General features: G+C 34.7%; 1 protein-coding gene across 9 annotated transcripts in view; it reads left to right on the top strand.

Moving 5' to 3' along the window:
* The window catches only part of LOC101895413 (protein doublesex), a 289473-nt gene that overhangs the window by 245380 nt on the left and 16409 nt on the right, over positions 1-27684 (top strand). For 8 of the 9 annotated variants that reach the window (XM_059118139.1, XM_059118136.1, XM_059118140.1 and 5 more), the window contains 3 exons: positions 2812-2943; positions 3174-3320; positions 25801-26245. In XM_059118139.1, the coding sequence (XP_058974122.1) occupies positions 2812-2943; positions 3174-3320; positions 25801-26135 (614 nt within the window). In that variant the 3' untranslated portion in view covers positions 26136-26245. The remainder of the gene's footprint in view (positions 1-2811; positions 2944-3173; positions 3321-25800; positions 26246-27684) is intronic. The other variant, XM_059118143.1, reaches the window with a different exon arrangement.

Here is a 27684-nt window from a genome sequence, read left to right on the forward strand (position 1 = left end):
ATATTATTACCATTAATGGATCTCTTCAGAAATTGCACAATATCGGCCCACTCTATCAAGTACCTACCCCACAGAATTTGGCACGAGGAACGGTGGGACGAACCACTTCCTTTTGTACCTCAACCACAAGAGGTTAACATGAATCTCACAAAATGCGAAAAAAGCATCAGATTTCCTTAACATTTCACACATTCAAATATGTTTATTAACATAAGATCTGGTGTGAATATCGTATGTATCAGCCCTCTCCTTTTAATAAGTGTGGATAAACAAAACACTTTTAAAATGCCGAAAATGACATTCGGTTCTATTCTTCCTGCAAAAGATCTTCTGCTACCTTCACCACGTAATGTCAAAATTTTCAATAATTTGGTATCATAATTTGCGAAACAAGTCAGCGATTCTTTTTGAATTTGGAATATCTTAATATTTTACTCAACCACAGATCTGATGTCAATATGGAATTTATCGGTCCCCTCCCTCTCGTATCACACTCGTGGAATAGCCTTAAATTTCAGACTGTTCATCATCCTATCTTTCTCTCATTAAAAAGTTGTATTTTTTTATCCCCGTAACAAGAGTTGACAGTAAGAAACATTAATTCATTGCTCTAATCCATTGAAATTTATTTTTTCCATGTAGTTTACATGTAATTTTCGATACCTTTTTATAGACATTTTAATGAGCCTAGAATTATAGAATTATTTAATTTTGTTCTTATTTGTCTACAATTTACATAGAATGGCTGGCCATTTGGTTGAGAAATTTGAGACTTATTTCATTTGTGGGCTTGAGGTGTTGCACACTATGAATGTGATACCCTACGCGAATATGTGCAAATTGATTGGATGCAAAACAAAAACAAAATGATAATTAGAAAAAAAATGCATAATTACATACGAATACATGCGATGATAGCAATGAGAACAGGATCAGCCACACAACCCAGTATTTGCTGGTCGTGTAACTGGCAATTCGTTTTCGACAATATGCCGTTTACCGCATAGGGCAAAAAATTCTCGTTGACTTGGCGATGTCTGTCACATACAGGGTGAAATAAAAAAAAACTGCAACCAACTTCACACTGCTGTCATTTCTAAGCCAGTCACCGTCCGACAGCTGTTAAAATCATTCCAGTGACAGCTTAGTATATTGTTTACAAGCGTACAATAGCATTTTGCTGAGAATTTTCCAGAAAAAATGTTATTCGTGGTGGAATTCAAGCGTAATAGAGTGATTTCTTTATATTTGGCTGGAAAACCACAAGTGGCTATCGTTAGAGCACTCCAGCATTAGAATGTGAATAAATCTTTATTGTCTCGTACCATCGCTCGTTACCGTGATACTGGTAGTTGACGAAAAAAAAACAACAACATCAGCAAAAATTCGTCGAAAAGTAAAGAAGCGACTTAATCGAAACCCGCGTCACAGTGGCCGACGCGATCTGATCTAAGCATATCGCAATATTCCATTCGGCAAATATTGAAAAATGAGTTCGAGGTAAGCCCATCGAAATTCCAAAAAGTGCAAGAACTTATACCGCAACCGAAAGAAAATAGACTCAAAAGAGCTAAAGATTTGCTTCGCTTGGCCGAAAGTGGTGAACTACCGAATTTGGTTTTCTCCAATGGGAAAACATTCATTATCCAGCAGTTTGTAAACAAACAAAATGATCGTGTTTACTTGGCAAAGAGGTCAGCTGAAAATGTGCACCTTCAGTTGGCCAACAGAACTCAATCACTGGCCATGGTGATGGAGTGGACCGCCATAACAGCCGATGGTCGCTCTCCGCTCGTATTATTCGAAATGCCGAATATTATCGCGAAAATATTCTGGAGGGTGTATTAAAGCCTTCGTCACGCAAACATTTTGGCCGCAGACCTTGGACATTCCACCAGAACCCAGCACTATCGCACTCAGCACGTGCCACCCAAGAATGGTTACAAAATGAGGTTCCTCGCTTCATTTCCAGCGCACAATGGCCACCAAAATCTCCGGATATCAATCCGTTGGACTATTGTGTCTGGAGTATTTTGGAAAGCAAGGTTGGCACTAAAAAATACCAAAGTGTCGATCACTTCAAGCAAGCGCTTCGCCGGAAATGGGTCAAAATACCGCAGAATAACATACGGCCGTTTGAAGGCCATAATTCGTGCCAAAGGTGACCAATTCGAACAAATCTAAACTTATTCTAAAATTTGATGCTATTTCCGACATTTTTTGCTTTCATTCAATAAAATTTAAAAAAATAATGTGAAAATTATGTCGTTTGACTTTCTTGAAATTTTTTACCTCACCCTGAAAATTTAGCATATGCAATGATTTATCTGCATATGCAAAAATATTTTTTCAATATATTCATAAAAAGTTGTATTCCTTCATTTCTAATCATTTGCCGAAACTAATAGCATCTTGGAAAATCCAATTTCTATTTATATATAGAGTATTTCCCAGTCGCGTATGCCCATTCTTTAGCCATGCTCTTTTGTCATGTTTGTGGTTGTAGAAAAAAAAAAAAATGAAATTAAATATGGTAGAATTGTGTAAATGTGCATGTGTCGGGTTCTATGTACAAGGGTCACATTGTATTTGTGAACTATGGCTCTTAGCAAAGCCTTTTTTCACAAAACTGAAGAAGCAATAAAAAACATGCAGACTATTTAAAAAATACATATATGTAAATAGCTGATAATCTCCATGTAAATTTAGATTATTTGAAATTTTATACAAATATATTTTTATTTGTAGGCAAAGAGTTTTTTTTCAAATATTAAAATCATGTCCCCTCTTCTTCTTTTTTTTTCGTTGCAGATCTAATATTAGATTATTGCCAAAAATTAATAGAAAAATTTGGTTATCCATGGGAGATGATGCCCCTAATGTATGTGATACTAAAAGATGCCGGTGTTGACATCGATGAGGCTTCAAAGCGTATTGAAGAGGGTAAGTAGTCCATTGGCCGAGCTCCATAAAAAAAAAAAAACAATTAAAAAATAATACAAACAAAAAACGGAATCCTTAACCAATATCAGTGTTTTCTGTACAAAGAATTAATAAAAAAAATAAAACCAAAATACAAACCATGGAATACCCACCAAAATCACATAATTCCAAACCATTTCACGTTCGATCAATTAGCAAGGACATAAACCCCCTAAACAATTTTCTTACAGCCATACAATTGTTTAAGCAATACGACAGTCTGATAAGCATCTACGATGGACACGAATGGCGTAGCAAAGCAAGTCTGAAACGTAAAGCCGAAAGTGATGCCCGAAACGCGGAATGTGATGAAACAACCAAACGTATGAGAATAGAGGGTAAGCTGTGGTCTAGATTTCCAATATTTCTTTATGGAATTAGAATGTACGACTTTATTGAGCGAGGATTTCAAAACAAACAAAAACAGAAAACACTGTATTCGTTACGATTGCAAAATGTGCCAAAAAAAATATGTCCGCGTATCCTGATGTCCAGTCATTATTTCAATATTTGCATTTTGTTTTTTTCTCTTCTTCAATTCTGTTTTAGGACAACATGTTGTCAATGAATACTCACGTCAACATAATTTGAATATTTATGATGGCTGTGAATTACGTTGCGCCACAAGGCAGTGTGGTTGATAAGTAATTTCACACAGGCCGGCATATTTCAATTGATATTGAAAAAAGCAAAACATGAATGTGCTTGCAAATAAAGTAGTTTCTTTTTTTTTCATTTTTGTTGTACAAATTATTAAATATAATAAAAATTTTAATTAAATTAAAAAAATCAGTTACTACTACAAAAAACATGAACACGACTGAATCGAACAATTAACGAAACAGTAACAAACAAAGGTGCTTAAAGTTATCGTTGTGTAAAAAAAAGATTAAATTAATTAAAATAATTCAAAATAAAATATATTTAACGAGCTTAACAAAAACAATTTTGGCAACTGGCGCTTTGCCAACCTTCAATACCTTTAAAGACAAGCATAAATTAAAGTCAAAAATAAAAAAATACTCACTAAACAACAATCAACATACCAAATGTTCCAAGGATCATCAATCAACATACCCTAAGTTTGGCGGCTAACAATGGAAAAGGATCAAGGACATCATAGCAACTTACTCTACATACTCAACAACCAACAAACCCACAAAGAGGAAACAACACCGGAAATCATAAAAATAACTTTGCAGAATGTCTATTTTTTAAATTAGCCAAAAAAGAAATAATTTTATTTTCCCAAAAATAATAGCTTTGTACCTTTACATTTTTAATAAAAAACAAGTAAAAGAGCGAAATATCAAATTCGCTCTGGGAAAACTCGAAAGAACTCAAATGAAACCTAGTAAAAAAATGTCAAAAAGTAGATGCCAGTCCTTCGAAGCCGGAAACAAAACTAGATGGCAACTCTTAAGAATTAACAGAGCTGGCAATTTTACTGCAATCTTTAAATTGTTAATAGAAAAAAAGATTAAAAGAGCGAAATCTCAAATTCGCGCTGGGAGAACTCGAAAGTACTCGAATAAAAACCTAGTGAAAATGTCAAAACTAGATGGCAGTCCTTCGTAATCAGAACCAAAACGATATGGCAACTCTCCAAAATTAACAGAGCTGACAATTTTGCTGCAGTTTTTTACTCTCCCAAATTTGGTGAGTAAAAAGAAAGAGTAAAAGAGAAGGCCATAATAGCTTTCATTCTCTTAAAATGTGACTCTCCAAAATTAACAGAGCTGGCAATTTTGCTGCAGTTTTTTACTCTCCCAAATTTGGTGAGTAAAAAGAAAGAGTAAAAGAGAAGGCCATAATAGTTTTCACACTCTTAAAGTTGTCAAACAAGTTTTATTAGTTTTCTTTCGAGTACTTCAAAGATTTAAATGCAGAAATCATAAACATTTTAGATTATTTTTTTTTAATTCCTTCACTTAAGGGAACAAAGCTAATGAATCATGCATTTTTCAAAAAAAAAAATCGATTTAAATCGAAATGAACACAAAAAAATTAAATATTTGAAATCTAATATATTTGATAAAATCAAAGAAGGTGTGATCTTTATGAGCTGTTAAAGATAACGAAAAACAAGTAAACAAAGGCTATAGTCGTGCGGGCCAACCATGTGATACCCCACAACACAATAATATGTTGAAAGTCCCCCTATATGTCAAAATCAAATTTGGAATATTTCGCTTTTGAAATGATGTCATAGAGTCCTGATGTCCAGATGTTACTCTTAGCTTTTCGATTTGGGACATTTGCCCAATATTTAGGCACTCCCTGGTATTGTTAGGTATTCAAAACAATTTCACACTAAATCTCTTCCTTGTCCCCTCCCTTCTCATAAAAAATTCCATGTCGATTAGTTTTCAATTATGACATGTAGAGCGAAAATCAGGAAAATTGTAATATTTTTTGGTCCATTTGAACCCCTAAATGTGATGTACATCAAGTCAAAAGACCTTAATTCTGACCCTATCCCTACCCCAATGCAAAATGTTGTGAGGATCGCACGATAATTACGATGACCGTACAAATTGGTAGGCCTCTGCCCAGACCTAAGCTCTAACTTCGTGCCTGTAGAGCAAAAGCAATATTAGGAAAAATTTGGTCCATTTCAACCCCTAAATATTTTGCGATCATCTCAAAAACAATAGGGTTCTATTCTGACCCTAACCCCATCTCTATTTTCAATTTCGTGGGGATCTGTCCATAACTTCGACCTGTAGTGTGATTACAAATTAACATTGACAAACGGACATACATGGGTACATCGACAGAGCTCGTCGAGATAGGAATATTCATATATAGTTTCCTATGTCCGCGACCAATATTTCAAACTGTTACATAATTTTTGGCCCAAACAAACTTAGACGAATATTTAATTTATTTTTATGGAACTATTAAAATTTCTCAAGTACTTCGATAGAAAAAACACACACACTCTTCAATTGTTAAAAAATAAACTAAAAATAGCTTAACTGCATCTTATGGCAGATAAACACAATACACAGCGACAAATGTTGTGGGTTTGCGAAAATCACAAAAAACAAGTAAACAATTGGCATTCACATAAGACATATCAAATTGTTTTTATCAATGGTTTAAAAAATATAAAATATGGATATTAAAAATACTCTAAAATCCAAGAAGTAATAGGTTTACTGCCCCTCTTTTGGCAGATAAATACAATATGCAGCTATAAATGATGCAGGTATATGACAATTTCAAAAAACACTACAACTGTCATTCACTTATGTCACACCTTTGGATCAAGTTTATTTAAAAACAATTTTAAAAAATATGGCTTTAAAATATATTTGAATAAATTATATTCACAAAACAACCAATAGACATTCTGTAAATTTCAATTTGTTTCCCAACGTCAAAAATATATCAATCTACAATCAACAAACCATTGCTCTTCAATCAACAATCCCATTCTTTAATCAACAAACCAATGAATCATCAATCAACATACCCCTAATAACGATATTCCCTTGGATCTTCAATCAACTTTTCCTGGTGGGCGTTAATAACTGGAGCATTCGAAGGATGGAACTTGGATCGTCTACACATCACACACTCTAGTTAAGAATTATTGCAGCTAAGAAACACAAAAAACAGCTAAATTAAATGCATAATAACAATATTGTAAATCATCTTTTCAAAGCTCTCTGAACGATTTTTAAAGGTTGCTAAAACATTTTAAATTATTTACGAAGTCATTACAGAATTTCAATAAAGAATAAATTCAGAAATCATGGCTCAGAGAAAGTGATTACAAGATAAAACTATTGAGCTCTCACCCTTATGGTAAGATAACAGAGAGCATGTAATAAATAGAGAGAGAGAGTAAACTGTTATACCATAGGCTAATGAATATATGGATGAAGGAATGCTCTCGCCGTTTATCCTCGAAAATATCTGAATCAGCAGATGTCGATCATGTCATTTCAGGGGTACGAGTGAAAATAATGAAATCACTCAAATCTAAAATGTTAACAATATCAACAACTGAAGGTTATTTGAAAGTTAAAAACTATTCCAAAATAAGACATTGATGACATCGACATCAAGTGTAATTTTTATACCGTACACCACAAGGTTGTCAGGGTATTATGTCTTTGTGCATTTGTTTGTAACAGGCAAAATGAAACGAGATAGACCCATAGTTCCTTTTGATGATCTGCATAGAATCACATTCTGAGTCAATTTATGCATGTCCGTCCGTCCGTCTGTCCATGTGTTTTTGTAAACAAAGTACAGTTCGCATTTATTGCCCTATCCAGAAATTTTGCACAAATAATTTGTTTGGCCCAAGGACGAACCCTATTGAAATTGGAGATAATCGGTCAAAACTTAGATATAGCTCCCATATATATCTTCGTCCGATTTGCCTTTTATTGTGCACCTAACGTGTAATATCAGTCCGAATAGTACAGCATTACGTATGTAATTATGGCACGTACGATCAGATTAGACCTGAAAATAAGTATGCCAATTTTGATCGAAATTGGTTCATATAAAGCTATAGCTCCCATATATATTGTTCATCCGATTTGTTATTTTTGTCCTCCGAAACAATATTTGGGGAAATATATCAAATACAGCTCAGAAATATATTTGCTAAATTTTATCGAGATCGGTTCAGATTTGGATATAGCTCCCATATATAACTTCATCCGATTTACCTTTGATTGTGCGCCAAACGTCTACTATTTGCCCAAATTGGATGAAATTTGGCACTTACGACCGAATTAAGTCTAGAAGCTAGTATATCAAATTTGGTAAAGATCGGTTCCGATTAGGATATAGCTCCCATATATATTTTTATCCGATTTCAAATTAATTGTGCACCAAATGGGCAATACAAGTCCGAATTTAAAAGATACAAATGCTTCGGCATATTTAGTCCTTTGAGCTTTAAATTATAATTATAATCAAAGCGTGTATGATTGAATTCTCCCATAAAAACTTTTAATTGTTATGCGCAGCTCTACTAAATTAGCAAAGTGGTGTAGGATCGGCCCCGCCCGACTTTAAGACTTTCTTTACTGGTTAAAAATCAAAGAAATGTGTTTTCGAAGTCGACTAGGTCAACTGACTTAATCAGCATGTTGACTATGGAAAAGCGTGCTGAGACCCACCTGGCTAAGAATATAAAACTAACATTCCCTTGTCTATATATTCATAAGTCTTTGCTAATAAATAAATTTGCTAATAATATTATAATATCGATTATAGAAGAGAAGAAAAAATACGTTTTTTGTCTTATTCGTCAAGTAACGAATATAGAGCAGGATCGACATAGTGTTAGTGCCTCTCATAACAGTAAATATTCTCTGAGGTAAGTTTCGAATATATTTACTTTACTGAAAAAAATTCTTTGAAAGCGAAGGGGGAGAGGGATTGAAACATTTGAAGCTATCGAATTACTTACTCGAAATAGACATTTGATTGTTTTTTTTTATTTTTTACAAAAATTGTAAAAATTGCGACACAATTACGTGGCTTATTTTTTTGGCTCATATAAAAATAAAAAATCGCAAAATCAATTACAAAAAGTCGAGTTTGCGATTTTTTGCACAAGCCAAAAGTCGATTTCAAAGTTAACACTTTTTAATGCTGAATGTCGTATAATCCAAAGCCAACTTACTTATCCCCCGTTCGACCGTATTTTGCAACCTTCTAAAAAACTTCTATCATAAATTCGAATCAAAATTATGAAAAATTAGTTCAAAATTTTTCCTTTTTGTAATAACACATCACTTCTGTTGATATTATTGGTATACAAAAACAATGTAAGAACATTTTGTTATAAATATTTAATTTGTAGTTTATGTACAAAAGAAAAAAATATTTGTTTTATAAGATTTTTCTGTTCCATATACACACATACTTATATATGAAAAAAAAAATATTATTTAGTTTTAAAACAAATTTTCTCATAGTACGGTTTATGTTTTGCACTAATCGCAAGTTTATAGGTGGCACATGTAAAACATCTGGCAATAAATTTCAGCAAATTTATTTGATCTTGCCAGATGTTTTACACTGCAGTTAGAGTTATATTATGCTCTGTTCCAGAGCTGCAAGAATGTAAAGTTTTTATCCCTTATGATATCAGAAAAATATCATACAACTTGCAGGTACCGGAACAGGGCATACGTAAGTAATAAGAAAATATTGTTTAATTGTAGTTATTATTCATTTCCTAATTTCTCTAAAACAGAAATTTACAAATGCCATATATCATAATAAAATATTCTTAATTTGTTCCAATAATCTTCGGAAAAAAATCATAAAAAACTATTCACATCACATTTTTTAAAGATTTCTGCAGCTTTAAAATATATTCGCATAAAATGTACTTAAAATTATTATTATTAGTTCATAATTAAAAAAAATAATGGGGATCTCTGACTAATTGTGCATCCATTATTCTTTTGTTGTTATGACATTGTGCAGCATTTGGTATTGGAACCTTTCCAGACGAAATCCAATGAAAATAAAAATATATTTTACTCCCTCCTGTCACATGGATATATTTCTTAAAATATGTGGCACAGATTTTTTCAGACTTCGTTCAGAATTGTCGGTAGTAACAGATCTATGAAAAATGATTAAAAAAGGTTTGTAGGTTTTTTTTTTTTTGGAAGAGATGAGATTTGGACAAGCTCTATTATTTTGCCTATCTCTTCCTCCTTTCTAAAGAAAGACTTGACAAAATTAGGGTCGAATGCAAATGTTGTGTTTTAGAGTTTTGACTTCAATAGAAAAAATCGATTCTGCCATGGTACAATAAATATGTAAAGTAAAGCTATCAGCTGGTTACAATTTTTTTAGAGTGTGCCCGACTTCTGCCATTTTTTTTTTTTTTTAGTTTTGACATGGAATTGAAATAATCAACAATTTGGGTAACATTTTTGGAAAGAAAATTCAGGCTTTCCATTCAACTTTCGCATTTTTAACTAATTTCAAAAATAAGGAAAAATATCAAAGAAATGAGAATAACTTGTTTCCTCTAAATTTGAATAATTCTGACAGAAAACAGGCTGTATTTCCGTAGTTTCACGAAATTGTTCCATGGATTTTGTCGTCCCATTAGTTAAAAGATAATCTTTGATTTTGAATTTTTGAACCAAAGTTGATTTAGATTTTTTGATATTTAATTTTATAGCATATGATAAGATCTATGTTTTCACTTTTTGGAGGAAATTATTCATAGAATTGAAAATCAAAACTAAAAATTCGTCATTCGTTGCATATTTTTTGGTTCTCATAAAAATGATTTCAAAATCGAAAATCCACTACTTAAAGTCGACTTTAAGATTTTTTACCACAGTTAAAAGCCGACCTCGAATTTATACCTTTTCATACCAAAAGTCAAGTACTCAATCGATCTATAGTCGATTTTCGAAAGTATGTATTTATATTTAAATCGATTTTCAAAATCGAAAATCGACTAATTAAAATCGACTTTCTAGGAAAAAGACGACTTCAAATTTAGACTTTTCCATGGCAAAACTTAATTAACAAATCGTTAATCACTCAATCAAAATTTGAATCTCGAAAGTAAGTATTAATAGCCGAGAGTAGGGATATCTATATCGATTTTCGTCTTATGAAGTCATATTGTCAAAGTTGACTCTTGAATGTGGTAAGAATCGCAAATATCTCTAAATTCTGGTCGACATCATATATTTCATTAGATTTTTGCTTTGAAGGACTTGAAGTGACGTTTTAATAAATATCAAAACAAAAACACATTTACTGTAGCCTACTTTTTGGCTGGTAAAACAATTGAAAATCAATCAAAACGTTTTAATAATAAAATTCAAAGCAAACTCGCTCGAATATGAACAAATAGTGAAACTCACAGAAATTGCTAGCGATAGACCTCCTGGAAGCAGAAAGAAAAGAATCGAGAAAACATAATTTTTCGATGTCCCTCGAATATGAGCTAGCATGTTTTCCTAGTTTTTGAGTAGGAACAAAATTCGTTAGAAATCGAGCAGATTTTACTCTTTCCGAGCACTTTTCGCTCGAATTTGAGCAAATAGTGAAACACACACGTATTCGAGCGGGAGAGCTCCGGGAAGCAAAAAAAACGAGAAAACGTTATGTTTCGATGTCACTCGAATATGACAAAATTTGTTCGAAGTCGAACAGTTTCTACTCTTTCCGATCATTTTTTTAGTTTTTGTCATACCGTCGTGTTGTATTTCTATGTATGTGTATTTTTTCTGTACACGAGCACATCCCCTCCTCCCCCTTTTGGACTCACTCTTTCATCGTATAACTCAGCGAACTTGCTCCCAACCCAATTTGTCAAACTGGAGTGACTCAGGAGCACTGCCACACAAAACAAAAAAGTTAAGAGTAGACTCTGTTAAACAAGGACCACTTTTCGATCCATCCTGCTTGCGAGCAAATTTCTCTGCCGAGTTAAAACGAGCAAATCTGTGAATTACGAAAAGTCGGTCTTAAGATTTTTATCTCGACTTTGACTTTTTAATGCCAAAAGTCGATTAACAGTGATTCAAGTCAAGTTAAAATGAAATCAAGTAAATTATCATATGCGTTGCACAGAAGTCGTACAGGATACGTTCGGAATTGTCAAAAACAAAATCAACCCAGAAATACATCATATAGAAAACTGTAAGACCTCCTTCTCACACCTTTTGGAATAAATCAATGGACTTTTATGGCCTATTGACTTTTTCAATCACCTAAACTGAATTCTTTTACACTTCGAACACATCCGCTCGCGAGTATATTTCCCTCGCAAATAAAACTTCAAAATGGTGCTCTAGTTTCAGAAGAATGTAGTCATGTCTCTCTGTCTCTGTTGTTCTCATGTATCTATGTACTACGCTCTAGAAGGAGGTAAATTTAAATTTGCACTATTTTTCATAAAAGTATATTGAGTTAGGAGATGGACTATATGTGGATCCACTTCTTCTGTTACCTAAGATCTTGTTCACCCCTTTTGGAAAATCAGTGGAATCAATCAACTTTTAAGGCCTATCGACTTTTTCAGCTAGTTGATATTTTTTGAAGTAACGTTTTTCCAACAGATGATAAAACCGAATAAAAAAATTAATCGGTTGGTTTAAAAAATAAACATCGAAAACATTTATAATTGGTGGTAAAGTTCGACTTTTGTTTTTAGACTTTTTAATACCAAAAGTCGATTAAAATAAGCTGCGTATCCCAAATGTTATCTGAGAATCCAACCAAAATAAATTACCATATGAATTGCACAGGAGTTATTCCAAATTCGCTCAGAATGGTCGGAAAGGAATCTTTTAAGACAAATGGGGTATTTTTCAAATACAACTTCTTGCTGCACAATGTTATAAAAACAAAAATCTCATCATAAAAGAAATATGAAAAATAAAATTGAATTAAGAATGCACATAATTTTCATTGGCTGTTGAGAAATATGTAAATGTTCGTTATAGAAAAAAATGCACAAAATTTGTGTATAAAGGCTAAAAATTTTATTTCGTTAATTATTTTTGAAAAACAAACGACAAAAAAAATCAATGCAAAAAAACATACCAAAAACACTGTGTTAAATTAACAAAAAAAGTCATTAAATTTGTTTGTGAAAATTACTATCAAATTAAATATTTTATTAAACCATAAACTTTAATATATAACAAATGCTTAGGCAAAGTTTGTAAAAAAAATATTAGAAAAAAGAGAAATATATATAAAAAAATAATTATATATACAATTATAAATAATTACTATTAATTTAACTTTGCTTAAGCATAATTAGTTTTACAAATAACATTAATTCTCTACAAATAGAAGTAAATTAAAAAAAAATAAATTTAAATTGCAAACAAACTACACATGAAACTAATAACCTAAATTAAATGAAAACAAATAAATATATAACAAACAAATATAAAATTACATTAAAATAATTTAATTTAATGAAAAACATAAGCAACTAAATATTTAATTATAGAAAAACTTTAATTAGAAAATTTCCAATGCTAGTTAGTTTTTTTGTCGCTTTGAGTTTAGTCGCTGCAATCCATTGTTTTTTCAGCACACTTCGATTTGTACAGAGTTAACGTAGCATAGAATTCTAATAGTTAAGCGTTGGAAGTTTTTTATTACTATTTAATAGTTTTTGTTTTTAAGTTTATTAATCAAGAATTTATTGTGTATGGAATTTTTATGTTAATTTTAAAGTTATAAATGTAAAACAAATATGATCGAAAAAACAAACAAAAACAAATATGCAGAAAAAAATACGAATAAAGTTTTAAATGTTATAATAACACATAACATTGGCGATAGTTTTATTTTTGTAGAAGGTAATGTATTTTCATAATAAAAAAGTGCAATTATTTATTTAAAATTCTCTAATTAAATTTAATTATTGCTTTCTTTTAAATGGTATTTTTATACCCACATCCGTATTTCTACAGGGTGTATATATTATGTGATACGGCTAAAAATCACAGCCATATCTCTTTGGACGAAATTCTTTTCAGATAAAGATCTGAAATCGCTCGAATCTTAAAAAGGGTAAAACTCGCTCGGCAGTATACTTTTTATTTTGACTCCCATTCTCATATTTCAAAGAGGAGTAACTCGCGACCACTTCCCCATAAAACAAAATGGTGGAAGCCTCGTGAATAACTCCTACACCTCAAGCACACCCGCTTGCGAGTATGTTGCACTCGCAAGTAAACCGTCAAATTTGTGCTCTGGTTGCAGGAGAATGCAGTTATGTCTCACTGTATCTGTGGTTCTCATGTCCGTCTGTACTACACTCTAGAAGGAGGTTTACACTGTCAAATTGCACTATTTTTCACAAACCTGGTATGAGTTCTATATTTATAAAACGAACTAGGAAGTGTCCTCTATATCCCACTTTAAATTTTAATTCGTTCCAACATTTCTTATTAGGTTTTGGAGGGTATACCACCATAGTATAGAGGGTATATTAAGTTTGTCATTCCGTTTGTAACACCTCGAAATATACATTTTAGATCCCACAAAGTATATATATTCTCGATCAGCACAAAAATCTATGTCGATATAGCGGTGTCTGTCCGTCTATCCATGTGTCCGTTTGTGGAAATCACTCTAGCTCCCGAACGAAATGAAGTAAGTTCATAAAATTTTACTCAAATGTATATTAAGTCTACAGGACTTTCGGTATTGAAAATGGATGGATAGAGCTACATCTACGTTTTGGTATAGCCCCCATATAATGATACCTCAATATTTTCGGTATTTTGATGATTTTAGGGACATTATTCACCGGATTTGTCTCAAATTTCGTATTAGATGTTCGTAATGGATTACAGAAAATTATCTGTGCAGGCATAGCCCTCATATAACGGTACCTCCCGATATTCGGTATTTTCATTATTTCAGCGACATTATTTACCGGAATTATTCAAATTTCATATTTTAATTTTTTAATGGCTGCTACAGCCTATGACAAACATTTTTGTATGCAGGTCCACGTCGTCGTATAGCCCCATATGATGGTACCTCCCGATAATCGGTATTTTTATGATTTGCGCGAAATTAATCGACAGAATTGTCTCAAATTTGGTATTTGAAGTTCGAAATGTGTACTACGCCTATAACAAAAAAAAAAATTGTTGATATTCGGTATTTTCATGATTTTTGCGACATTTACCGGAATTATTTCAAATTTCGTATTTGAAGTTCGTAATGGGTACTACAGCTTATGACAAAAAAATGTGTAGCAGGTCCACGTCTTCGTATAATCTCCATATAAAAGTTTTCATTTATGTGGTAGTTTCCGGAAGTTTTTTGAAAATTTTCAAGTTCTTTCCAAATGATGGAGAATATTAAAAGTTCGGTCCGGCCGAACTCAGCTCCTTTTTTACTTTTCCGGAAAGAATAATAGGACCATGTTTACAATTTACATCAAAAAATTTTTTTCTTTCCAATAAATATTTCAACGTTTCCATATGTAACCCCTAGAAACCAACAGTGACCTAAATATAAAAACTCAGAATTTCAGCTTTATCTCTTCACACTTTAACTAATTTTGTAACATTCAGTACGCATATCCAAATCAATCTACATCTCTTCATCGTAGACACCAACAGAAATCCAATATTAGTACAATTTAGTACTATTCGAACAATTGCATGCATTTCCCAAAACCAACATCAGATACCAACAGAGACCCCAATATATAATTTCGGCATTCCAGTTTTATATTCACTCTATGCCCAATTTAGTACCACTAAGTACTTTTCGAAGAATTATGATACATATTTCCAAAACCTCCAGAACTTAACCACAGGCATCAACAGTGACATCTATACCAAATTTCAGGTTTTCAGATCTATTCCTTCACCCAGAACCATATTTTGTACTATTTAGAACTTTTCGCACAATTATGGTACACATTTCCAAAAACACGGGATTCAAGCTCTCCTTTCACCCAATATCCAATAAACTGCCTCTGATTATTTTTCGTATTGTTTTAGTACTCATTTCCAAAACCACCAACAGATCTCAATTCTGATACCAACAGAGGCCTCAATATTAAATTTGAGGATTTCAGCTCTTTAAATTCACTCAATACCCATTTAAGTACCTTTCGTATATTTTTAGTAAACATTTCCAAAATCATCTCCAAATCTCAATTCCAGAATTCAACAGAGACCTTGATATCAAATTTGAGGAATTGCAACCCTATACCTCCACCAAATAGTACTTTTCGCACAATAAAGATACACATTTCCAAAAACCCCTCCAGACACCAACAGTGACATTCATATCAAATTTCACAATTTCAGCTCTATTCCTTCAACCAATACCATATTTTGTACTATTTAGTACTCTTCGTACAATTATGGTACACATTTCTAAAACCACCTCCATATCTCAATCTCAGATATCAAAAGAGTATCAATTGTCGGGATTCCTACTCTCCCTTCACCCAATACCCAATTAAGTCAAACCCATCTACAAATCTCAATTCCAGATATCAACAGGGACCTTTATATAAAATTTGAGAATTGCAACCTTATACCTTTACCCAATACCAAATTTAGTACCATTTACTACACAAATATAGGACACATTTTCCAACCACCGCCAAATCTCAAACTCGAATAGCATTAGTAATTAAATTCCAGAATTGTGACTCTATTACTTCAAATACAGTATCATTTAGTGCTTTTCGTACGATTATAGTACACGTTTTCGAAACCATTTCTAAATGTCCAAGCTACACATTAACTGCGATCCTAATGCCAAATTTTAGATTTCAAGCTATCTATAACTATAACTATTTGTTCATCCAAAATCAAATTGTACCAAATATAGTACTAGTTAGTACTTTTCGTGCACTTGTAGTACACATACTCAAAATCACCTCTTTATCACAATCCTATCACGAACAGATATCACAATACAAAATTTCAAAATTCCAGCTTCATCTGTTTACCCCAAACCCAACTGTACATATTTCCAAAACCACCTTCATATATCAATACTTATTTTCCAACCTTGATTCTCATACCAAATTTCATGTTTTTAGCTCTCTCCTTTCACATAACATCAAGTGGTACTATTTTAGAAGTTTAGTACCGTTTTAGATTTTTTTCGCATTCTTAAAATAATATTTTCCAAAAAACCTTTGGTACAATGCACACAATGAATGACTCTCATTCCAAATTTCCGAATTCTAGCTCTTTTCGTTTGTACAAAACAAAACTTGAAAATTTTGGTACATTTAAGTTCTTTTCGTAATGTTTTCCAAAAACCCTGTCTCACATGCCTGCGCACCAAGACTGAGCCTAGAGCAAAATTTCTAGATTCTAGCTTCAGCTGATTCGCCTGGGCGTTAATTCTCGATCTGTCACTCAGTCAGTTATTTCACTACTCTTTTTGATATATAGAGGATATTGAGTGTCTGATTTGACTGAAATGACAAATCGCAATAATTTATTGGACCAAGGAAGGAAAATCGAAAAAATCGGTTCACTACTTCTGGTACCTCCCTCATAAAGGGTCAAACCGTTTGAATAATCACAACTCTCATAAAATCAGAAATAATGCATATAACATAATTTCTTTCATCTTTGCACATTTAAAAACCTCTCTCACCACAAGGTCCTCTCGTTTTTTAGAGGGTGGAATGATATGGGATGTATCGGTCTTGTATAACTCATAGAAACCGTTGTATATAACTTCAATCAGTAGTGGAATTCTCTAACTCATATTTTGAGTTAACGACAAAAGTCGGTAATATTAAAATACTTAATTTCGATAATTTAAGAAATAAGTGGGTAACTTAGCGACGAAATCCAAATAGTCGCTAAGAACTACCGATAGCTACCAATTTTGTCAAATTTAACTTATTTTTTAAATCAAAATTTTAGCTTTCAAAGTTACCGATTTTTTGTCGGTAACTCCAAAAATTAGTTAGAGAATCCAATTACAGGTGCGAAAAACGACTCTATTATTAAATGGCAAGATAGCTAACATTTTTTTTAATCCTCTCAACAGTCCTTCATGACTATTCCCTACCAGCTATAGCCATTTGATACGTTCCCTAAAGATTCCCAATGGAGTTGTATCACTTTAATACACACTCAAGATACACATCATATATTTCCTTAACTTCAAACCCCATACAAATACACTTCCCCACAAATACATAGATAAAAAATGAATACATCATAGAAAGCAAGCAATCTTTAACAGCCATTAAATAAAGCCGTATAATCCTGCTCCTTCTACCCTACAGGATATAAGTATGATGCTCTTCGTAAGAGCTGTTGCCATCAACAAAAAAAAAACGAATCGTTTCATTTCCTATTCTGCCCGAATGCCGAGTTAACGCATTTTGTCTCGACAACAAATGATCGTAAAATGCAAAGTGTTTATGACCAAGTTTTTTTATATTTTTTTTTTCTCAACATTTCCTATAAATCCATGTTGAAGAGAAGGGGGGATAGAGGTTGAAATTTATGGATTTATAAAATTCATGGCATTCATGTATCAAACAGACGCGAAAAGATTTTTTTTCTTTGAAGGACTTGTTAATGCTTGAAGTTTGAAGCCGTTGATATAGACATAGTTTGTTAGAAGTGGCTGACGGTGGTTTAAGCTACGTGAAAGAGAGATAATGATATATACTCTTATTAAAGAATGTGATATATAATGGGGGGAGATATATCGTTGTAATCTGAAAAAAATATTTTATTTGGTCCTTGTCATACCGCGTGTGTATTTTTCGTCATTTGTACTTTCTAATATTTATTTCCACAAACCTACACATACACAGACCTACACATACACAGAAACTACAACCAACTTTAGATGGCTGTCATTTCTAAGCCACTCGTCCGATAGCTTTTAAAATTATTCCAGTGACAGCTCATTATATTGTTTACAAGCGTACAAAAGCATTTTGGTGAGAATTTTCCAAAAAACAGTTATTCGTGATGGAATTCAAGCGTGATAGTGATTTCAGAACAACATATTTGGCAGGAAAACCCAAAGTGGCTATCGTTAGAGCACTCCAGCATTTACATGAGAATAAATCCTTTGTGTCTCGTAGACCAAATCCGTTGGACCATTGGACCAACAGGACTCAGCACCATCACACTCAGCACGCTCCACCCAAGAAGGTTACAAAATGGGGTTCCCCGCTTCATTTTCAGAGCACAATCGCCACCAAAATCTCCGGATACCAATCCGTCGGACTATTGTATTTGGAGTATTTTGGAAAGCAAGGATGGCACTACATAATATCAAAGTGTCGATCACCTCAAGCAAGCACTTCGCCGGGAATGGGCCAAAATACCGTAGATCAAAATTCGGGCAGTGTGTAACGGTTTCATTGGCCGTTTGAAGGACATAATTCGTACCAAAGGTGACCAATTCGAACAAATCTCAACCTTTTCTAAGACTTGATGCTAATTCCGCAATAAAATTAAAAAAATTTAAAAATTATGGCGTGGCAGGCACAAAAGCCCCTCTGTGTGGTACCCAAAAATGAATTTCAAAATAATTTTAGGCCCCAAATAAACAAACTTTCCCATAAAAAAAAACATTAGAAAATTCTCTTTTTCGAAAGAGACAAGACGGTTGCCCCCAAGCCTAGGTCCCAAGCGTAGGTCTCAGGAAAATAACTAAAGTTAGAATTCTGAAATTTTCACAATCTCGTCACTTGGGTAAAAAATGTTTTTTGTCATAGAAATTATTTTTAAAATAACTTGTGGGGAGAATATCCCAGACAAAAAACAAGGGAACTGCTGAGGATTGGTGGCTCTTTCCGAAACTTATGTATTCCCTGCCTTACCCCCTGGTAAACATTACCATCGTTCTGCACTAATAAACAAACGTTGTTTTTATAAAAACCACAATAATGGGATTTAGGCTGGCTATTTTCCAACAACAAAATATTATGGTATCCCGAACAAACATGCCAACACTGTTCCAAAAAAATTAAAGATGTATCAACTTCCGAACCGTTTGAAATAATCACTCGCTGGACAGGTATTCTTATTAGCTTTTAAATTTATTGTCCGTCTACCAGGAAAAAAATACTATCCCCGAATTAAGGTATCTGAAAATTAAAAAAAAAAAATCCGAGAAAAAACAATATTTGCCAAGAGGTCCTTAATTTTGTGAAAACTGCTTGACAGCACAAAATGATACAAATGTGGTACCACTTTTCTGTAGAGAACCGCATGAACTATAGTTCTGATATATGAAACGGATATTGAAACATCGTGCGAAACACATTTTACATTTCGCAATTTAATATTTGTTGCCTCAAAAATGACCAAAAAATTGGTATATAAAATGTGTCCTCTTTTAATTTTTGTTTCAAAATAAATGCAAACCTGGTTGGGCAACTTACTGTTACTTTTATAATTAACAGATCCCGGCTAATTCATAAAAAGCATCGCAAGTAATAATTACAAATTTCAAAAAAAAAAAACTCTTTAGTGCCACACTTATTGCGTTCATCAATCAAATGCTTATCGCCAATTGCAATCAATAACATACCTGTTATGACATATAAGGACAGCATCAACTTCCTTGTATTTTCTTAACAACTCCTGACACAACACCTGTATGTCTGTCTGTCTTTGTCGCAAAAATGAATACCATATTTTTCCCCGTTTTGAAATGTTGCAGATTTCTTTCCATGGAACTACGACGTAAGGTCACATTGACAAATTGCCCATAACGCCCATAACACACGCTTATAAAAAGAATGACCCAAACTATCAGCAAATGCCTAATTGAAATGCAATTGAATGACGTCGTTAAAGAGACGGCGATAAGTGCTTAGCTGGTAATATAATCGGCCGCAGGAAACACCTGTTTGCCATGTGGCCAGCGTCTAATTTCGGGACGGTGTGGATAACAGTAGCACTGGCACCTCGCTCTAATAATATCTTCAAATAACTGGAAATCCCATTTTATGTCGGCTATCATTTCTGTTCTTTCGCACCTTTTTGCCATATAATTTTCATAATTAGGCAGGTAGTTAGGCACATGATATGTATGCACAGACAATGTATGTACGAGCTTTGGGGAATTATTACAAACACAACAATTTTTTACACTTTTTGATCCGACCGGATGAAAATTGGTTAGAAACACAAGTGGCTGACAATATTTTGTAGAAAAAAAGCGAGTGAAAACAAGAGAAGAAAGTGTTAATATACTCGTAAAGAGGAGAAAAAAACAGATTATTAGAATAAAGGGAGAATGTATGAGAATTTAATAAAAAACTAGATATACAGAGTGAGATAAAAAAAACTGCAACAAAGTCGAACCCCATAATTTTTACATATTTTTTTAAATTTTATTGAATTGAAGCAAACAATGTCGGAAATAGCACCAAATTTTAGAATAAGTTAAGATTTGTTCGAATTGGTCACCTTTGGTACGAATTGTGACCTTCAAACGGCCAATGAAACCGTCACACGCTGCTTGAATATTGCTCTGCGGTATTTTGACCCATTCCCGGCAAAGCGCTTGTTGGAGGTGATCGACACTTTGGTATTTTTCAGTTACAACCTTGCTTTCCAAAATACTCCAGACACAATAGTCCAACGGATTGGTATCCGGAGATTTCGATGGCCATTGTGCGCTGGAAATGAAGCGAGGAACCTCATTTTGTAACCATTCTTGGGTGGCGTGTGCTAAGTGCGATGGTGCTGAGTGCCAACCTTGCTTTCCAAAATACTCCATATACAATAGTACAACGGATTGGTATCCGGAGATTTTCATGGAACCTCATTTAACCATTCTTGGGTGGCGCGTTGCTGAGTGCGAAGGTGGTGAGTCCTGTTGGAATGTCCAAGGTCTGCGGGCAAAATGTTTCCGTGCCCAAGGCTTTAATACACCATCCAGAATATTTTTCCGGTAATTTTCGGCATTTATTCTGATACCTCGGTCGATTAATACGAGCGGAGAGTGACCATCGGCTGTTGTGGCGGCCCACACCATCACCATGGTCGGCGCTTTAGTTCTGGTGGTCAACCGAAGGTGCACATTTTCAGCTGACCTCTTTGGCAAGTAAACATGATTATTATGTTTGTTTACAAACTGCTGCATAAGAAAACATTCGTTTCTCATCGGAGAAACCCAAATCCGGCAATTCACCAATTTCGTCCAAGCGAAGCAACTCTTTAGCTCTTTTGAGTCTATTTTCTTTCTGTTGCGGTGTAAGTTCTTGCACTTTTTGGAATTTCAATGGCTTTATCCCGAACTCATTTTTCTATATTTGCCGAATGGAATATTGCGATATATTCAGCTCACGAGCCATTTTTGGCCACTGCGACGCGGATTTCGATGAAGTCGCTTCTTTACTTTTCGAACCATTTCTGCTGATGTTGTTGTTTTCTTCCGTCCACTTCCTTGATGCCGGGCTACGCTATCAGCGTCACAATAACGAGCTATGGTACGAGACACAAAAGATTTTTTTACATTTAAATGCTGGAGAACTCTGACGATAGCCACTTGTGGGTTTCCAGCCAAATATAAAGAAAACACACTATCACGCTTGAATTCCATCACGAATAACTTTTTTTCGAGAAAAATCTCACAAAAATACGGTTAGAATAATTTCAACAGCTTTATTTAAGAGGAACCACTAACTATAATAAGGCACCCCATTTTCAAGTTTCCTGAAGGTACTTCTTCGAGTTCAAGAATTAGGTCCTGTTTCTTGAACTCGAAAGAAAAACGCAATTTTTTGCGTATTTTTCAAAATGACAGAAAAATAAAAATCTTACAAACTTACAAGGGACACATGTTGTTCTTTCGAGTTTACTTTCGACATACAAAGACAGGTTATTGGAAGAAATAACCTCTATGTATGGAAGTTTTGAAAAGAGGCCGCAAGACATTTGTCAATTGGCATGAAAGCTCTCTCTTTTCTCTTCTCTTTCTGTTCTTAATCTTTCTTACACTATTCTTCAGTCGTCCACTCAAAGAGGCTTCTCAGGTATTTATTCTGAAAAGCCCATACATTACTTACTATTACTCTTTAAGGTTTCAGTATTATCGAAAGCAATAAAAGTTTCCAATGATAATGCAAGAGTTAAACTCAAACAATCGATTTTCAAATTCATTTCTTCTTTTCTCACAATATTATTAAGAACTTTTTCAAATTCAAAGAAAAATTAAATGTATGAAAGCATACACAAAGGAAAATAGTCATAAAATGTGTATTATTTTTACAACCTTCAGCATTTTTATTACCTTAGATTTTGCGTAATAATCCTGTTCGAATAGGGCATGGCATTTGCGATTTCAATACAATGGCAAAAAATAATTGTTAACAAGACTGAAATTTAATGGCAACGTCTGGAACACACTTGGACAATAGCATAACATTCATGAGGAAGTAATAAAAATAACGCACACACTCACACACAAATAACGTGTCACATGTGTGCAGTTCTCAAATCAAATGGATATTTTTGAGAATTGCACATATGTGACACTGATTGTATCAGTATAAGAGGAAATGTTAGGTATGGCACACCTTGATGTTTTAACTAAAAAAATATATATATTTTTTGGATCCAATCAAGCAAAATTGAAGGGTTAATGTTAAAAAACCTTTTCAAAATTAAATGTATAGTATTTAAAAAGAACAACACGAAAATCAGAGACTCTGTTATAGACCAGGAGTAGGATGTCTTTATAAATTCATTATAAACTTTTTATAATTTAAAGCGATCGAAAAGAGGTCCCTATAGAGTAGAGGGTGGTTTTATTTTAGACGAACTGGGAAGTTGGAAAGACGGAGTTAGACGCGCTAAGAGGGAGGTTATATACACGAACTGAGATAGATTCTCTACATACAAGCTGAGAGGGAGTTTGTACAGACGAGGTAAGACGAAGACCCTATAGATGCGCTGGGAGAGATTTTCTTCAGAAGAGCTGAGGGAAATATCTTCAGACGAGCTAAGAGGGATTCTCTAGAGGGGATTTGACGGTCTTTTATAATTGATCTGAGAGAGCGAGAGCGAGTGAGAGAGAGAGAGTCGTTATAGACGAGTCTCAGAGTACGATTTGTAAATAATATTTTTATACGAGAAGAGGAGTAGGAAGTCGAGGGGGTTTTACATGATTCCACCATTGCACAGGAGTCGCGATATGATGCGTCGGCCAGCGTTCCTTTAGGATAACCAGAATTCTTAGAGCAATTCAGATACCAATTCGAAGATCAACAACATGGGCTGCACTTCCTTTCTAATTAGGGGTTTAGGACTATCTTACACCTCTGCTGCTAATGGGTCACAGCACCCGATTGAGAATGCCACTCCACATCGAGCCGAAGCTCTACCCGCTATTAAGGTATAAAACACAACCACCGCGTTGCACACTCGCCGTAGTCAGAGAGAGAGGAAGTATCAACAAACAAGACGAAAAGGAGTCTCTATAGACAACCTGAGAGGGAGTCCCTAAAATGGTGCCAGAAGGAATCTCTAATGACAAGCCGAAGTTTTGAAAGACCAGGGGCTTTATTGACGAGAGAAGATGGTTTTCATAGACGAAAAGTAGAGGGTATTTATAGACAAGAGCGAGAGGGTATTTATAGATTTGAAAGGAAGGGTACTTATAGACGAGTAAGAGGGTGCTTTTATAGGCGGACTGAGAGAGAAGGAGTCTTCATAGAGGAGGGGGAGGATTTCTTATTTGAGTATATGCTGGAATCTGTATAGACGAGCTGTGAAGGAGTCACTATTGACGAATCGGAGAGAGTCTCTGTAGCCGAGCCGAAGAGGGAATCACTATTGACGAGTCAGAGAGGGTATCTATAAACGAGGCGAATGCTGAAGTCTTCATAGACGAGAGAGTCTCAATAGACGAGCTAAAGCTGGGGTCTCCATAGACGAGTATAAAACTGGAGTTTCCATAGACGTCCTGAAGCTGGAGTCTCTTCAGTCGAACTGATGGGAGTCTCTTTATTGACCTGCTGAAACTGGAGTCTCTCTATTGACCAGATGAATTTGGAGTCCCTTTATTGACCAGTTGAAGTTGTATTCCCTTTATTGACCAGCTGAAGCTGGAGACTCTTTATTTACCAGTTGAAGATTGAGTCTCTCTATTGCAAAACTGAAGGTGGAGTCGCTGTATCGACCAGCTGTATTTGGAGTATCTCTACTGACCATTTGATGTTTGATTCTCTCTATAGTGATCAGCTGAAATTGTAGTCTCTCAATTGACCAGATTAAGCTCGAGTCCCTCTCTTTATTAGCTGAAATTGAAATCTCTCTATAGACCAGCTAGCCTGGAATCTCTCTCTAGTCTGGTTAGGAGACCTGACGTATTTTCAAAAAAGCTGAAGCTTGAGTCAATTTGACAGACTTAAGCCTGGAGTCTCTTTAGGCTAGCTGATGCAACAGCTTTATTTTCATTTAACGAGCTGAAAAAGTTCTAAAATGCGATCTCTTTAGACGGGTTGAATGCTATAAGACGAGCGGAAAGGAGTCTTCATAGATAAGTTGCAGAGAAGTCCTTATGAACGAGTTCAAGAGTATTTCATTAGACGAACAAGGACATTTTAATGGCAAAGTGGGAGCTTTAAGGTTTTGAAGGCGAAGAAATTAATTCATAATTGAAGATTGGGATATATTCTTAAAAAGATAGCGGAATGATGTCTTTGATGGCAAAGGGGGCCATCTAGCCAAAAAAAAAATAATGTTTCCCTGAAACATAAACAAAATATTCTAGTAAACTAGCCATGTTGGAAGAGACCGAGAAACCATGTACTCTCCTGAGCCTTAATGGGGTTTTGTTATAGAAATTCGAAATTGGGAGTAATTTATAGCCGGGCTGGGCAGAGGGTCCACTTTTATATTCTCCAATTTTTTGTTACTCTCTTGTAACATTGTTTTTCAATGGTTCTAATTGTGTAGGGAGAGAATTGAGGGCCCGCGTGAATAAATCGTATTTATAGACATGTGTAAAAGAGGGAGTATTAAGACATTAGCAAGAGGGAGCGAGAGAGAATGTTTATAAACGAGTATTTTGAAAAAAAAAAAATGAATAATATTGTTACCATGTTAAGCTCCTATAAAAAATTGAAAGTTTTTTTCTGTGGAACTTTTAAAAACAAAAAATTACCATTAACTAAGTTGATTAAAAAAGAGCTTGTAGAAATTGTCCTACTTCTCTTAATTATCTTCTTAAAATTTACAATATTTTGATATTTTATTTAAAATACCAGATATTAATATATTTTCTTTTTTCCCAACTCCACCCCCATATACATCCCCTTTATCGACTTACCTTCAATAGCTACAGAACATTTAAATCAACTGACACAAACCTACTACAATTATCAGCGTTATGCAGCGCTACCACCGGTCTATTGGGGCTATCCGTCCATACAGTTTGGTCGTGCCGTCTGGACGGAATTACCAAATCCCAATTTTGCCGCAATCATACCACCGCATCTAGCTGCCACAACACCCGATGGACCTCAGTCGCTGAGTCGAAGGTCACCCAGCCCCTTCAAGAATAGTCGACCCAGCAGCAGTTTGGGCAGTGAATCGACGACAGTCACATCGTTGCCAACACCGGGGGTGTTAGCAGCAGCGGCGGCGGCAGCAGCTGCAGCAGCCGCCACGTAGCATTATCATCAGCAGCAACAGCAACAGCAGAAGTTGGGCACAACGTCAACATCAGCATCGGGGTCGGCAAGTGCAGCGGCGACAACAATGGCAACAACTGTTTTAGAAGTGTAAGTATTGAATGGATTATTTTATTTAATTATATCATAGAGCCAAATTCAAAAAATTGTAATAATTTAGATCAGCAATATATATTTTTCCAAGAATCTCTTGGAATTCTGTTGAAATGTGAATTAAAATTTTCTAATTCTGCGGCAGGGTTATTTTATAAATCTGATTACGATTGACGGGAAAAACGTCCTCCAACATTCTACGGAGGCTGTATTAACTTTGCCATTTCGTTTGTAACTCCTCGTAATACTCATGTTAGACCCTACAAAGTACACAGGCTGAGATGAAAAAACTGCAACCAACTTCAGACTGCTGTGATTTCAAAGCCACTCAACAAATTATTCCAGTGACAGCTCATTATATTGTTTACAAACGTACAAAAGCATTTTGGTGAGAAATTTGCAGAAAAAAAGTTATTCGTAATGGAATTCCAGCGTGATAGTGTGATTTCTTTGTATTTGGCTGGAGAGCCACAAGGGGGTATCGTTAGAGCACTCCAGCATTTAAATGTGAAAAAATCTTTTGTTTCTCGTACCATCGCTCCGTAATGCCGTGATACTGGTAGCGTAGCCCGACGTCAAGGGAGTGGACAGCAACATCAGCAGAAATAAATCGAAAAGTAATGAAGCGACTACTTGATCGAAACCCGCGTCGCAGTGGCCGAAAAATGACTCGAGAGCTGAATATATCGCAATATTCCATTCGGCAAATATTGAAAAATGAGCTCGTGTAAAACCATTAAAATTCCAAAAAGTGCAAGAACTTACACCACAACAGAAAGAAAATAGACTCAAAAGAGCTAAACAGTTGCTTCGCTTGACCGAAATTGGTGAACTGTCGAATTTGGTTTTTTTAGATGAGAAAATATTCGTTGTCCAGCAGTTTGTAAAAATACAAAATGGTCGTGTTTACTTGCCAAAGAGGTCAGCTGAAAATGTGCACCTTCGGTTGGCCACCAGAACTCAAGCACCGGCCATGGTGGTGGCGTGGGCCGCCATAACAGCCGATGGTCGCTCCCCGCTCGTATTAATCGACAGTGGCATCAGAATAAATGCCGAATATTGTCGCGAAAATATTCTGGAGGGTGTATTAAAATCTTGGGCACGCAGACTTTGAATATTCCAACAGGACTCAGCACCAACGGCTTTAGCACGCGCCACCAAATCTCCGGATACCAATCCGTTGGACTATTGTGTCTGGAGTATTTTGGAAACCAAAGTTGGCACTAAAAAATATCAAATTGTCGATCACCTTAGGCAAGCGCTTCGCCTGGAATGGGCCAAAATACTGCAGAGCAACATTCTGACAGCGTGTGACGGTTACATTGTCCGTTTGAAGGCCATAATTCGTGCCAAAGGTGACCAATTCGAACAAATGTAAACTTATTCTAAAATTCGATGCTATTTCCGACATTTTTTGCTTTCATTCAAAAAAAAAA

Source organism: Musca domestica, unplaced genomic scaffold, assembly GCF_030504385.1.
Source record: "Musca domestica strain aabys unplaced genomic scaffold, Musca_domestica.polishedcontigs.V.1.1 12, whole genome shotgun sequence".
Taxonomy (NCBI): Eukaryota; Metazoa; Arthropoda; class Insecta; order Diptera; family Muscidae; genus Musca; species Musca domestica.